Source organism: Brachycentrus maculatus, unplaced genomic scaffold (genome assembly GCF_059751285.1).
Source record: "Brachycentrus maculatus isolate JH-2025_06_01 unplaced genomic scaffold, ASM5975128v1 h1tg000090l, whole genome shotgun sequence".
Taxonomy (NCBI): domain Eukaryota; kingdom Metazoa; phylum Arthropoda; class Insecta; order Trichoptera; family Brachycentridae; genus Brachycentrus; species Brachycentrus maculatus.
Window position 1 is genome coordinate 64449 of NW_028280844.1, and position 15667 is coordinate 80115.

Genomic DNA, 15667 nt, shown 5'->3' on the forward strand with positions numbered 1-15667 from the left:
CCCAAATTTATCTAGAGCCGTTGGAGTGATGACTTGCTTCTTCGTATGGGAAATCAAAAAGAAAAAGATATAAAAGACGTAATCTTTTAGGGTCTGAAATATAAAGGGTTTAACGTTTCGCGAGGGGTGGATTTCTCATAATTTAAGTACTTATGACCGTTGATTAAATGTGTGCACATGAATTTAATATTTCAAAGACGTCTCAAATCATATTAACAGTTATTCATACGCCGCGACGTGTGTACCTATCCCCTGAAGCGAGGTTTATATATTATAATAGTTTAATAAAAAAGGTAACATAAAAAAACTAAAATCATGTTTTCAGGCGTTTCCCAGTTTGTGAAATAATCTGGTGAGGATCTTACATACATCCGAATAAAGGGTCTATGATAAATAAAATCATTCCCAATCTAACCATTGATTGTTCTAGTGAACACACACGAACAGTGTCATGAGATTAATGATATATTTAGGAGTTCCTTAAATTTGAGAACTGTGGTTGTTAATTATTGGTAGAATGGTGAATTTTGCACCAGTAAAAAGTGATCACTTTACCAGCCCATGACAGGCATAAGCTCTATAAATACCCAGACATCCACATACTTATTCATCTATGATGAAATGTCAAAAAACATAAAAATATTATTGTTTAAAGGGTTAAGATATATTTTTATAACTAACTAACTAACCAACTAACCATCACGCCACTTCCCCGCAGGGGTAGGCAGAGAAAATAGAACGCCACACCACTCTGTCTTTGCAAACATTCTTCGCATCTTCCACGTTCGTGCATCTCCTCATACACACCGGCCGATTATTTCGACTCCTAACCTGACCTGACCGCATACTGTAATTTTTTTATTATATACTTTTATTTTACATACTAGTATATATTTTTTATCATATTTTATTTGTATAAAGGAAACTGTTTACAACACAGACAGTCAAATAACTTAAAGCATTAGAATCCAAGCATCAAAGATTAAAACTAAAGAACTGCTCAATAATACCGTACGCAATATACTCGTTCATTTTATGAAGACAAGGTAAGACAGAATTCATTATCTTGCCACCAAAATTTTGATCCTCTAAGTAAGCTTAATGCGGATATCATATTATATTATTATTATATAAGTTTTCGTGATATTGATATATCAATATTTACTCACATTCCTAGTACTGATGCTTTGAACTTCGTATTTTACTTGGTATTCTAGAATTAAGGATGTTTTCATTATTCAAACGTGGAATATTCGATAAATATGCCAAATTAATGCCGACTGATGGTGAATACTTTTTCAAACGTTACGCGTTTCCACTATGCCACTGAAAAGAACAAGAAAAAGGAAAATTTGTAAATTAAAAACTCGAAAAACTCAAAAGTACAATTCAGATCACGGACACCGCTATGTAAAAACGTGAGTAATTTTCTTTAATTGAGAATCATAATATTTCAAACATAGATTGTATTAAACAAATTAGACCTTCAACAATTCGAATTGGACGTCTCAGAAATCACATTAGAGGTTTAATAAATACAATTGAATGTTTCTCAAAAAAAATTGGACGTTACATTGTATTTTATAAAAAAAGTTAGTTTAAAATATATGTATATATATTCATACAAGTTCTACATATACCGTCAGTGTAAATACCAGTCCATATTTTTTGTTCTTAAGACTAGCAAGTGCGTTAGTCTTCAAGTTGACAAGTCTGCGCAGCGCGCTGTCATAGTCTGTGCGCGCTATGTATGCTGAAGTTTTCAGACAAGATTTTCAATACTTATTTTAATCATGAGTAGGTACTGCTTTTCCTTTTTTTATTAAATTGGTCAATTTGTTTTGTAAAGCGTCCAATTTGATTTTTTTTTCACTTTTAGGTACGAATACATATAAATTTATATACACACACACATATATATACACACACATATATATATATATATATATATATATATATATATATATATATATATATATATATATATATATATATATATATATTTATTTATATATATTGATTGTAAGTAAAACAAACCTGTATCATAATTTTATGTTAAAACTTACAGTATTTAAGACGTGAAGGGGTGCCCAGCAGATAAAGAATTCAGCTATGATGACAAAGAGCATTCTTATAACCTGTAACAAATAAAAACACTCAGAAATTGTTTTAAAGTAATAAGTAATCACAACAACGCACATTCATGTATTCACATAAACCAACATAGGCGCCGTAGCGTAGTTAGATAGACGCTCGATCGCGAAACTGGCTTCCTGGGTTCGTTTCCCGCCAATTGCGAAATCAATTCAAGAAAGTTTTTTTTCAATTGGTCTGGGTATTCGTGATGAATTCATCACATTTACCTTTCCCATCCTTACTATCCTAAGCTTCTTAATGTAGGGGCTTTGCGGGCGTATTCCTTTTAAGAAAACAATATGTTTTCAATAAATTGAATACATATATATTAAAACACCGAAAAACATTTCCTTTATATTGTACTTAGTAGATGTTATAGATGCTTATAAATTTTCAAACCACGATGAATGAAGATATTTCAGACTTATCAATATAATAAATGCTTGCTAAATAGGACTAACTAATTTAAACAAACGTTGATTAATGCGTTCATAAAAAATATTATAAACCACTTGTACGAGTATAAGATAGTTTTTTTAATTAATAATTGAAAATTATTGAAAAAGTAATTTAGACTTAGCTTCACATTCGGTGTTTGAAAATGATTTTTTATTTATGTTTATATGATAGATTTTAAGAAATAGCGGTATTTACCAAGTAAAACTTAGATTGAAAATTCTAAACCTGTCTGCTTCTGAGAAAATCTGTGACTCTTGAAACTAATCGTGTTTACGTGAATAAATTTAAAATATTGATTTTATATAAGTGTTTTAGTTTTTTTTCATTTTAACATCTATTAGCCATTTTCGCTTATTGCGCATTACGATGAAAGTCTTATTATCAGTTCAAAATGTTCATTTTAGGGTCCGAATATAATCAAAGTAATTTTAGTTTTATCTCGTATTTCATTAACTTAGATTATTTCTCATCTTTCAATATAGTTTATCATACATTCAAATTCTCAAGAGTTTATTTTGGAGAATTTTATTCAAAACTAAATGTTGCATGAGTAATTGACATGTGAGATAATTAAATAAATATTTTAATACCGGAGATAATTTAATTTAACATCAACTAGAATAATGAAATTCAAAATGAAAAGATCTGAGTAAAATAATCATATTTAAACATATCTCAAGAGACCACAATAAAGCACCGAGGCATGAACCTTGAATTTCACGGATTTAAAGGATAATTCAAGAGATACCTTTAAATATTTAGCTTAATTTACTTTACAATCGGCTTACTTCACATAAACGAAAGACAAATAATTAAATATAAGACTAAATAAATTGAATAACCTAATGATAAATGAAACAAAATGTTATCCTCATTTCTCAGTCATGTTTAAAGTAACGTTAATTAATTAAAAAGATAAGGAAGCCCGCAGTATCGGCCTTCGAAGGGCTCGAGGTCTTTCAAAGAACGAAGGTTCAAGATCAGATTGGACGCATAAAGCGTCCAAAAGGGATGCCTCATTTAAAGGCAAAAAGTAAAGGTGATAACCTTTTTTGCTGTCGCCGATATAATCTGATGTTGGATTTAGCTAGATTTTTCAAAACTTTTAAAAGCTATGCAGATGAAACGCACATTTATTTAAATTGGAATTTAGGAGAGAAATGTGAACTTGTTGACTTCATAAGTATATAGAAGGCAAAGGAGAATGGATGGCTGAAAACAGATAAACATGAATACGTTCCAAACAGAATTTTTCGGGATAGCCACACTTAAACAACATAATTTTATTGACAACACGACTCTCCTAATACGATGAGTACCAATTCACCGCCTATAAAAAATCGTATTCTTAGATTCTAATTTCTCTCTTGAGACAGATCAGCAAATCGATATGTTTCATCGGCTACGATAAATTAAGAGAGTTGATGCTGCCCGTCAATTGATTAATGCATTTGTAGTATATAGAGTCATTTATTATAACCGTATGTATACGAGTCAACCAAAAAATAAAATTACTCGACTGCAATCATTGATACTGATTTTTGGAGTTTCTAAAGTCACCTCACCCCCACTACTTCACCAACTGTACTGGTTATGTTTTCCCGATAAAGTGGAGTATAAAGTCTGCCCACTTATGTATAAACAAATACATCTATCTAAAAGAGTTGTGCATTCCAGACAAATTGACGTTTGCGGTTTGATCGGCTTCAACAACTGCCATCGGTGAATTTATCTTACAAGCGTATTACATTTGGCTAGAGTACATTTGCTGTTGGGGGACCGACGTTATGAAATGGTCTTCCACCAGCAGTAAGAATTAATGAGAGTGAGATGATTTTTAGAATAAAACTAAAAACGCATTTGTTTGTTGAAACATCTAATCACCGTGGGGCTCTCTTTACATATTATTTTACGAAAATGGCACTTTTTAAATTATCCAAAATTGTTATTATTATTAACAAATATGAGAAGTAATGTGGGAGTTGTGTGTTCATCATAGCATAAAACTTTACTATGTAGCGTTGATAATTGTTAGCACACGTTGTCACAGATTTCATGAAAACCCGTTGATATCGCGCTTTTAGAATCTTACACATCTATGACTTTTACATCACCAGTTCAGTAGGGTTATTTCAAGTGAAAATTTAACTAATTAATTTTTCTTTTTCTTCTTCTTCTTCTTCTTATTGTAGGCCTTACGGCCTGTTTTTAAGAGGGATTAGCCTCCTGCGACGTCGATTCCCAGCTATCGGCCCATCTCTTTGGTGGTCTGCCCGGGAGTCGTCTACCATGGGGTTGGCCGTACAATGCGATGTGGGGGAGTCTGGATGGTTCCATTCTCCTCACATGCGCATACCATTGTCTTCTTCGTTGCCTTCCCCACCTAACGACATCTTCGATTTCGCATATTTCCCTGATCTTGGCATTTCTCAATCTATCTCGAAATTAATTTTTCAATAGGAATAAAACAATCTAAATTTCGAGATCGAGCTTTCTCACTTGCAAGAAAGAAACTTAATTTATAATTTTTTAAATTCATGACTTTCTTAAGAAAAGACTAGGAGCTGAATTTTTCACCTTTTTCTTTTTCTTCATCATTTTTTTTTAGATTCTATCTGTGACGTCACCTGTTCCTCTTGAGATACGACAACAGGCTATCTCTCCGCCTTTTGTGGATATGCCTAGGGGCTTTCTTGAAGGGAAGATTTCTTATACGTGGAAGACTGTCTTCTGACATTCTGTTAACATGCTCATTCCAGTATCTCCTTCGTTGTCACCCCCACCTCACGATATCTTCCGTCTTACACGTGCTCCGGATATCAATGTTTCTTACGCGGTCTCGCAACGTGTTTCCGGTTATAGATCGGAGAGTTCTCATCTCAGAGTTTTGAAGTCTATTTAGATTTCTAGAGATTTTGTTGTAAAAGTATCTGCTCTTGATCCATCTTCATAAGTGGCTATTGAATATTTATTTTATAAAATAAATAAAACCAGTATTCAAGTTTTTTGAAGAAAAAAATCACCGGTTTAACTCAATTAATTTGGCTAAAATAATGAAATTATTTTAAGAAACAGAATTTATCTTAATTTATTTTAACGACCCCCATACCAGCAAATTTTAGTAAAATTATATTAAGATTTTTTTCAACGACCCTTAAGATTCTTTATGTCTCTGCTTTCGATATGCTAGCCAATGGAACATCCTGGATATACAATACTCTAATGTTTGTAACTAACTAAGATATAGATTTCAAATTATTTAAAAATCTGATTTGAGGGATTGCGCAGTATATTAAAACTCATAAATTGATTATAATGATCTAATGAATGATTATTCCGAAACCGGTAGTAACTAATAAGTGTTTAAAAAAGTGATATTACATGAATGATAAGGAGAGTGTTATATTACCAGGCTACAACGTTAACAATGCTTTTAATATACAATATAAATTAAAATTTTATTTGACTTAAAACTCAAAATAATGTAATAGGTCTTTTGTAATAGGTATTTTGCCACTAAATGATGTTGATGTCCATATATCAGACAACACTCAACCGATTGCTCCTAAAGAACATGTGCTTAAAAGGAGACATTTATGTTTATATTTTTGAAAAAAAAAAGGTTTTCTAATTCATTGCTTTTGTAAAAAGTTATATTGATTTGAAAATGAATTAAATATCTGAAAAAATATGCTATGTGATGCTTTTTTACTATAAAAAGGCAAAAACATTGTAAAACATGCCGAAAATTTTGTCAAGTGTACGATGAAAATGCTTTGAGTAAACAAAGGACCCAGAAGTTATTTGCTCAATCCCGTTCCTGAAATTTCGATGTCAAAGATGCATCTCCCTCTGGTCGGCTAGTCATAGAAAAAGTCGATATAATTTTGAAACTGATGGTGCAAGACTGACATGCAAGCTGTCAGCAAGAAATAGTGAAAACATCAACCACATGGTAGTTTGAAATCATTTAAGAGTAAACTACAAAAAGAAGGGCAATGTTTGGTGCCACACGAATTAACGCAAAAAAAACTTGACAGAATTACCATTTGTGAAATTTATTATTAGATTAAAACCAATATTTTTAGCTTTTCCACTTTTTTATTTGACCAGCGACCGGGTTTCGTCGTTACCGACATCATCAGACTGGTTTGTGAAATGTTACTGAAACGCAACGAAATCGAACCATTTTTAAAGCGTGATTTGTGAAATGTTACTGAAACGCAACGAAATCGAACCATTTTTAAAGCGAATCATTAAAGACTATAAAAATGGTTGAAATACGAGAATATCACATGCATGTGATCATGGTCAAATGCTGGTGACCCTCCACAAACGACTTCAAAGCCTGGATTATCGGCAAATAATGTTATGTTGAGTGTTTGGTGGGATTGGAAGGGAGTTGTCCATTACGAGCTGTTATAACCTAGCTAAACCATCAGTTTAGTCCTGTACTTTACACAACTTGACTGTTTGAACGAAGCAATCTATAAAGTACGGCCAGAATTGGCGAATGAATGAACGAACAGAATGGGAATTGTGTTCCATCATGACAATGCCCGGCCACACACAACTTTGATGACTTTGAACTAATTAATGGTACTTGGTTGGAAAATTTTGATGCATCCACCATATAGTCCGGATCTTGCACTGTCTGATTACTACTGGTTTTGGTCTCTTTAAAAATCTTTTGATGGTATATAATTGATCAATCAAAGACGCACTGAGAATCAATTGGCCACATTTTTCGAATAAACCATAGAAGTTATATTCCAATGGAATTATTAGACTACCCGTAAAATGGTTAAAGGTCACAAATAATAGTCATCAATATGTACTTGAATTTTTTTGTTAAAAAATGTACCAAAAAACCGATGAGACTTTTTATATGACCCAATAGTACTTTAATATTATATAAGCAAAACAAGCAAATAACAAATTTTAAGACTAACAAAGGTATTCCTTATTCATAAATTTTAAAAAAATACCGCATATATGTATATACATAAACCCTTCTGTCTGTAGATATGAAAATATGTCAAAGGTCGAATTCATTTAAAGGGATTTTTAAAATATACGTAGAATAAGCATATCAAATACCATCTTAATATTGAATTTCAGATTTACTATCTTTATTTTCTTTATTGACTCTGATTTCAAAGAGTTCTTACTTTATACATACTTTGATATTCTTAATAAACAAAAAATCTCAAACAGTATGCATAAAAAATATTTTTAGTTTTTCTGAATCTTTTTTCTACGTTCCACATATATGTAGGTAAAGAAATTTGTGATACAATATTATAATGGTTGTTCACAATAGGATTAAATATCGCTTTTTGATCTTGTTCAACTATGAACCACAAAGCATATGTGTGTGTATGTGTGTGTGTAAGTATGTGCTTATTTTTTTCAATCTTCTAGTTCTTTCTGAGTGAAATACATATTATTAGATAAATAACTTTACCCTTCACGAACGTTTTGGTGTGTCCAAATCCTTGTACACAAACCTAGGTTTCTCCACTTCTTCAAGTTTGCTGAAGAGATTTATTATTTACATATGTAAGAGTTCCAAAAAAAATAAGTAATGTGGTTATCAATCATGAGTAGAATGGTGAATATTACACGTGTATGGTTAAGTGATCATTTTATAACTCATTCTACCCATGACTGGCAATCATACTACTCAAAAACTCCTACATATATCATCGATCTTATAAAGCCGTACATATGAGTTCACAAGAGCCATCTGTGTTGGATTGTGAATGATTTTATTAAGCGGAGACCCTTTTTGTATGTGTGCAAGATCCAAACCCCGGATTATGTACACATACTGGGAAACGTCTAAAAACGTGATTTTAATGCAGCTTACATTTTGTCCAGTTATTTTTATTTACAACATTTTGAGTGTGTCTAAATACTTTATGATGGGGCATAAGCCCTATTAATACCCAGACTTCCATATTCTTCTTCATGTATGTTGAAATGTCAAAAATGTATGTTACTAATGTATTTATATTATTAAAATAAAATGTTCTCACGTTTTTCTTAGCTTCAATACTCTTGTCCATGTAGTTCGACCTGATAGCGTGCCTCGTAAAAGTGTAGGTTGTCTCGATGGGGGCTTCAAGGCCTAGGGGGGCGCCAAGACCCTCGCGGGGCCTACCGGACCCGGGGGCCATGCCAGTGGTGTGCCCTTTACCGGATGATGGGATGCTGACCTGCGAGAAAATATATTTAAATTAAAAAACCTTAAATTGCAACTAAAACAATATCGTCAATTATTTCAGGAAGCTGAACTATTTGTGCTACCAGAAATTGATTGCGAACAGTGTCTTAAATGTGTTTTCATGCGCCAACATTTATTTCCTAAAAATATTAATACATAGATCTAGCCGAATAATGTATATTTGAAATCCCTTTTTTCAAATCTAGACTCACGCAAATACACTCATTTTTCATAGCTCCAAAACTATTTCATTCATTCCATAAAGACTTTATGATTAACAATACTTATTTAAATTTGTTTCGATATAACATTTTGCTGAAATTATTTTTTTTAAAAATTGATCTAAGTAGCTACTTCTTTTAATTTATAACTCATGTAGCATATATAATACTTTTTGTTAACTTTTTTCATTTGTATTTATTTGTTTTCTGTTTAAATCAAATATTCGTAGTTTATATTAGTATTATTAATATATTTATGCCTATTTTATTAATTCCACTACCCTTTTTTATAAACTAGAATAAAATGTATATCCACATACAGGTCATGCCTGTGTGGATTTTTTTTGGTATTAACATATTTTTTTTGTATTTAACCTTATTTTTTTTGTTTTGTGATATGCATCGAAGAAAATAAAAATAAAAATAATTAAAAAACAGGCTACTTATATAAGTAAAGATTTATAATGTATATACCTAATATTTTGAATGAATGCAATTTTTTTTCAGACAAATCTGGGTTTCTCCACTAAGGAGTTATTTATGAGTAAGTTTTTCAATTAGTAGAAACATTTATGAAATGTATGGGATAGTTTTGGAGGAGTTTAAAGTAAATCATGAAAGAGTAAGTAGTTTTCAGGCATCTAGTACGTCAAATAATTTGAAAAGAATCTTACAAACACTTACAAAAGGTCTCTTCTAATTGAAAAACTTTTTAAACTTATCCAAAGATTGTGCCAAAGAAGTAGCACGTCCATGAAGGTTTAAGAAATTTAAGAAGTATGTTTATCAATCATGGGTACAATATTAAATGGTAGAGTGTATAAAGTAATCACTTAAACCACCCTGTGACAAATATACAGACTTCCATACGCTCTAATGTAGTTTGAAAATTAAAAGGCATGTTCTTGTGCGTTATTAAGATGAAAAGATACGTAATATATAAATATATATATATATATATATATATATATATATATATATATATATATATATATATATATATATATATATATATATATATATATATATATATATATATATATATATATATATATATATATATATATATATATATATATATATATATATATATATATATATATATATATATATATATATATATATATATAAGGTACAGAGTTAATAAGAGAGATAAATAGAAGAAAATTTAGAATGGATTTAAGAAAATTAAGAAAGATAGTAATCATGCGTTTTTTTAAGGTTATTAGAGTTGATGCATGTATCAAAGAGTCAATTCATACCTAAGTTTCAACTTTAAAAAAGAAATAACTGAAGAATGATATGTTACGTCGAGGAATGTAATGTGTTCTCTTCTGTGAAGAGCAATGCTATAGACAATGATAAAAAGGTAAATAAAAGATTCAGTAAGATATTTAGATACAACGGGGTTGTAAAAAATGTTCTAAAATATACAAAGAGATTGAAGATGTATGTGCTTACTGAAATGAAGCCAATTTAGTTCATTGCTAGAAGGTGATAATGGTTTTTAAGAAAATCATGTTTAAAAATGAAGCAAATACTATTATTCTGCAGATGCTCCAGACGATCATCAATATTGACATCAAATATGCAAACATTAATATAGCACACTGATGATAGAATGATAGATTGTGACAGACTTATTTTCATTGTGGTTGGAAGTGAGTTCTGTAGTATTTTAAAACAATAAACAGAGCGATAGAATCTCTTCAGATCATCAGTGATCTATTCAAACCAGGATAAGAAGTTTAAAGAAATAAAAACAGAATGTCGAAGCACAACAAAGTTATTCAATGGAAACTCATTCTGAGAATTTCAATTTAGCTTTCAGCACCCTCATGTAGCCAATATTATCACTGGCACTAATATAATTTTTACAATATACATTTTTTTATTTAAAGGAAAACACTTGTTTTTACCACTAGAGTTATATTAATCAACAACTTCAGGTCTAAATATAAACTGGTGTTTAATATTAAATTTCATCATGTCTTACCACAAAGCTAATGCCGAAACAATAAATAAATAAATTATATTACGATTCATAAAGAACCAACATTACTTCTTTTGGGAGGTGGCTGAGCTTTGGAAATGAATGTATTATATACGTAACCACAGTAATCAACCGGTGAGTTACACATACGTAATTCCAACACTTCGTAAAGAGCACGAGGGTCCAAGAATTTACGAGTAATTTTGAATTGGGTTCGAGGTTATTGGGCGCTTAGTTGTTTTGGGTTTGATTAGTGGGTTTGTTTAGAGGTAAGTTAAAGGGTTTGTTTAGTGGTTGTTTTTGGGTTAAGTTAAGAGATAATTTTAGAGCTTGGGAGAAAGTTGTTCGAAATGTCTCGAAAGGGTGGGTTTTTAAATAATTGAATACCGAGTGTCTGTGACCTTGATTATGAAAACGTTGCACCCGAAATGTCTTATTGACGTGGTATTTGAACCCAAAAATAGTATTCTGTACAAGAAACGGTTTTTAATGCAATTTACATATAATTAAAATGCGTCTTGGAAATTCCTGAAGAATATTAAAAAATAAAATTATCCCGAATCATTAAACAGACCTGAAAATATCACTTATAATTTAAGGTAGAAAAAAATTCTATTTGGTTGTTAAAAATAGAAAATAAAACGATTTAATTAAAAATTATAGTTGAAATTAGTTAATTAAAAATTATATGATGTATTCAAGGGTTTAGAATTTAAAAATTATTTGAAAGTAATCTTTTATACATTTCACAAAGGTTTTTTGCCATAGATAGCAACAACAAAAAAATCTATTGACCCCACTAAAGAACAACTTTTAAAAATTACCCCCTAGAGCCCGCAAACGATTACAGAGTTTTGCAATATGCGAATCCCATTTGAACTTATTGTCTATACATTCAATTTTATCACAACTGCAATTTTGTTGCCGTTCATTGTGCAAACAGTCAAACTCAAAGCCAGCATTGATAGAGAGAAAAATTCAGTTAATAAAAGTTCCATTTTTTCTGTTACAGTGAATGAAAATGTTAATTATTTGAAGTTAGGACTAAAAAATTAATCATTTCAAAATTATTTACGTACCTACGTAGTATTTCAAAAAGACGACTTGATACAATATTTCATAACTGGCACAAAATAAGCAAACCATACTTCCATAGTTTTTTTTTTATAATAATGTTTTCAAACACTTATGTTTTGGTTATAAGTAGTAAAACCCTTATCCACACCCCAATGGTGCATTGGGCACCGCGTCATATAAACGCTGTGTTATCTTGATCGTTTACACATGAAGGAAAGGTGATCAACCCCCCACTTCAGGTAACAGTCCAGGGTAATATTGAAAAATATTATATGTATTATCTTAAAGACTTCAGCCGTTCAATAAATAAATATTATAGTGAAAAAACACATATACTTATTTATTTGACCCCCCCTGGGAATCGAACCCAGGACTTCTAGAACGGTAGCCGAGCGTGCTGACCATTACACTACGGAGGTGGTAATTTTTTTTTAGTTATATCATAAGAATAATAAAAATTACTTTATGTTATATTTATTGAAAATATTTTGCTATTTTTTTATTGAACCTTTTAACAGAAAGTTTTTAAAAAAAACCTTTTTTAGTAACGCAATTAATTTATTATTGAACAATGAAGTAAAAACGTGTGATAATGATAAATATGATGTTTACTTTCATTAATTTTAAAGTATAAACTATACTTTTCCATTTTGATTAACGTTTTTACTAAAAGATTACTTCAAAATTTAAAAAAAAAAACAACTCATAAATTAACGAACGAAGACAATGGAAAATTTAGATTTTTTACTTACCAGGATTTAAGAAAACGAGAGGAAGTTACATACGAGTATATCCAATGATGGATTTCCAAGATGATGTAATAAGTGATAATCTCTTAAACCATTAGACAAACTCCAGCGATTTTTCAAAAGCAGCAATATGGTACTGATTCAATTTGACTTATTTGAAGTTCATTGAAAGGGAACCATACGATTCCACTTTATGAAAATGCGAAAGAGTATATACAATAAATATATTTCCTAATAAATCCTTTAATGGATAGGCCATCTTCAAAGGAAACTTCTTTAAAAAAATGTCAATAACATCTACAATTTCTTTGATAAAGGATTCTGAACCCCTTTATTTATTATTATAAACGGTATTTTAATAAGTATAAGTATATGATCGATTTTAATGTCAAACTCGTCATTGACAGAATGTGGCCTTATATTTAGAAACGCATTAAATAATTAAATTTTAAATCTTAGCATAGATGAATAAGAATACGGATGTCTTGGTATTTACAGAGCTTATGACTGTTTAAGTGATCACGTAACATACGTGTAACATTCACCATTTTACCAGTGATTAAAACTACTCCATACAACTTTTTGAAACTCAAACATATATCATAAATCTCAAGACGCTTCATGTTCGAGTTCACTAGAGCTTTCTATGATTGGATTGAGATAGGTTTTATTCAGCAGAGACCCTTTTTTATTTAAGGGATTTTTTCAACAGGAATATTTTACATATTGGGATACCGCTAAAACATGATTATAAAATTTGAAGCTGCTAAAAATTTGAGTAGTTTTTTTATTCACATCCCAAAATTTACTTTTATTTCAATATTTCAGGTTTAAGAAAAATATTCCAATTAGTTTTTGTAACTAAAATATGAAAGAAAATCCGGCTTGACTAACTGATGATTTGTCGTCAATAATAACGACAAATCAGGTAGGTGTATTTTACTGAATTTACATGAAATGTGAGCGTTTATAATATTCACAAAGAGAATTTAAGCGTCACACCGCAACGAACAATGAATTTGTAATGGTACGATTAATGTTCAATGGCCACCCTCGAATTTTCGATACTCTAAAGTTTCATAGTTTGTGCCGGAAAATAATTTATCGTCTGGCATTTGCATGTAGCGTGGAATTGATTATTTATTTTTCTAGCGAGGTGATGTTGTTCAATATCTGTATAACCAGCGAGATCACCTAGACCAGTGAATACAGATTTTTGCAGAAAAATAAATTCTTATTCCGATTATGCTTTAAATTTGTGTCCATTTTAATATTAAAATATTTATGTTATGATTTTATTCAAATATTTATTATGATGTTAGAATTTTTGTCCGCCTCCGTGGTGTAATGGATAGCGTGTTTAGCTACCTTGCTGGAGGTCATGAGTTTGATTTCCAAGGGCGGGATGAAGATAAATATGAGTGATTTTATACTCTGATGTACATGACATTACCCTCGACTGGTCCCTGAAGCAGAGGATTTATCACCCTGCCTTCATGAAAGTAACGATCAAAAAAACACTGCTTTAATACTACACAATTCCTTATGCACCATTGGGTGCCGATAATGGTTAGATGAAGAATATCTTAATTTGATAAAGTTAACAGTTATATACGTTTTAGTGAAACGTTATTTTGCAAATAAAAATCATGAATGAAATAATTTTTCAGTTTATGGTATATTTTAAACATAAAAGGGTATCTTTAAAACACCGAAAAAGCTGGTTATCTCAAACACTAATTTTACTTTGGGTCCACTACCTACTACTTAACAAAGTACCAATTGCTGAATTTAAATAATGCTGCCGTGAATTCAGAACCAATAACAAAACCCTGCAAAATTAATAAATCTCATATTAATTATTTTCATGCAGAATTCGGGAATTTTTGGAGGGTAGGATGAAAACATTGTATACACGGATGAAAACATGGGTTGTATATTGGTAACCACTGATCTATACCCAGAAGATTAAATGCTTATCAAATCACGCGCCATATAAAGGAAAATGAAAATGAAAATACTGAAATTGGGGCTCATAAATGCAAATAATTGTATTGAGGGTTTTAAATTCATTATCATGCTGTTAATATAAAATACTGTTTTATTCACAATTTTATTACGTGTAAGCAGTATTATCAGTAAATAAATTTTATGAACCAAAACATCGGATTATTAGAGCGCTTGAGATACCAACTGAATTATTTTTAAAAACTTATAAAATAAAACAAAAACCTTGTCATTTTCAGGGATGAAACGGTTTCAGTATTTAGCCTTACTTATTTACCCACTCTTTTATCCCGCCTACTCACCTAACTATGAATATTTCACATTTTAAAGTTAAGTACACATCCATCCCTGAAGATGCCTAGATGCTTGTTTAAACCGGTACTAAAAATAGAGGTGGTTAGTAAAAAAAAAATTATTAAAAAAATATACATAAATTTTTGCTTGTGAATTTTTATCGTAGATATTTCGGTACCTATAAAAACTGAATTTATAATACTTTATAGAACGTATTCTTAAAGAAAATACAATACATTTTGATACAATATTGAGGTTTTTTTAAGCATTAGCCAGAAATTTTAAGATGGTGATTCAGAAAAAAAAATCTTGAGATATTTGCGTTCAGTTATTCAGAATGGAATTTTATAATGCCGATGTTCAAAGAAAATTTGCTTTGATGTTTTGATTACTTTTGTATTAGACAATGCTTATACGTTTGGGCGTTATTTACGAAGCTTTGTATAGTTAGTTCTCTTCGCATTTGTATAAAATCCTAGTAATGAATCCACACAAATTTCTC

The 15667-nt window shown here is 30.5% G+C and overlaps 1 protein-coding gene across 1 annotated transcript in view; it reads right to left on the reverse strand.

Moving 5' to 3' along the window:
* Positions 1–15667, reverse strand: part of LOC148310617 (cholecystokinin receptor type A-like) — a 105718-nt gene that overhangs the window by 26106 nt on the left and 63945 nt on the right. The window contains 2 exon segments of the mRNA XM_088258125.1: positions 2067–2138; positions 8637–8816. Coding sequence (XP_088114251.1) covers positions 2067–2138; positions 8637–8816 — 252 coding nt within the window.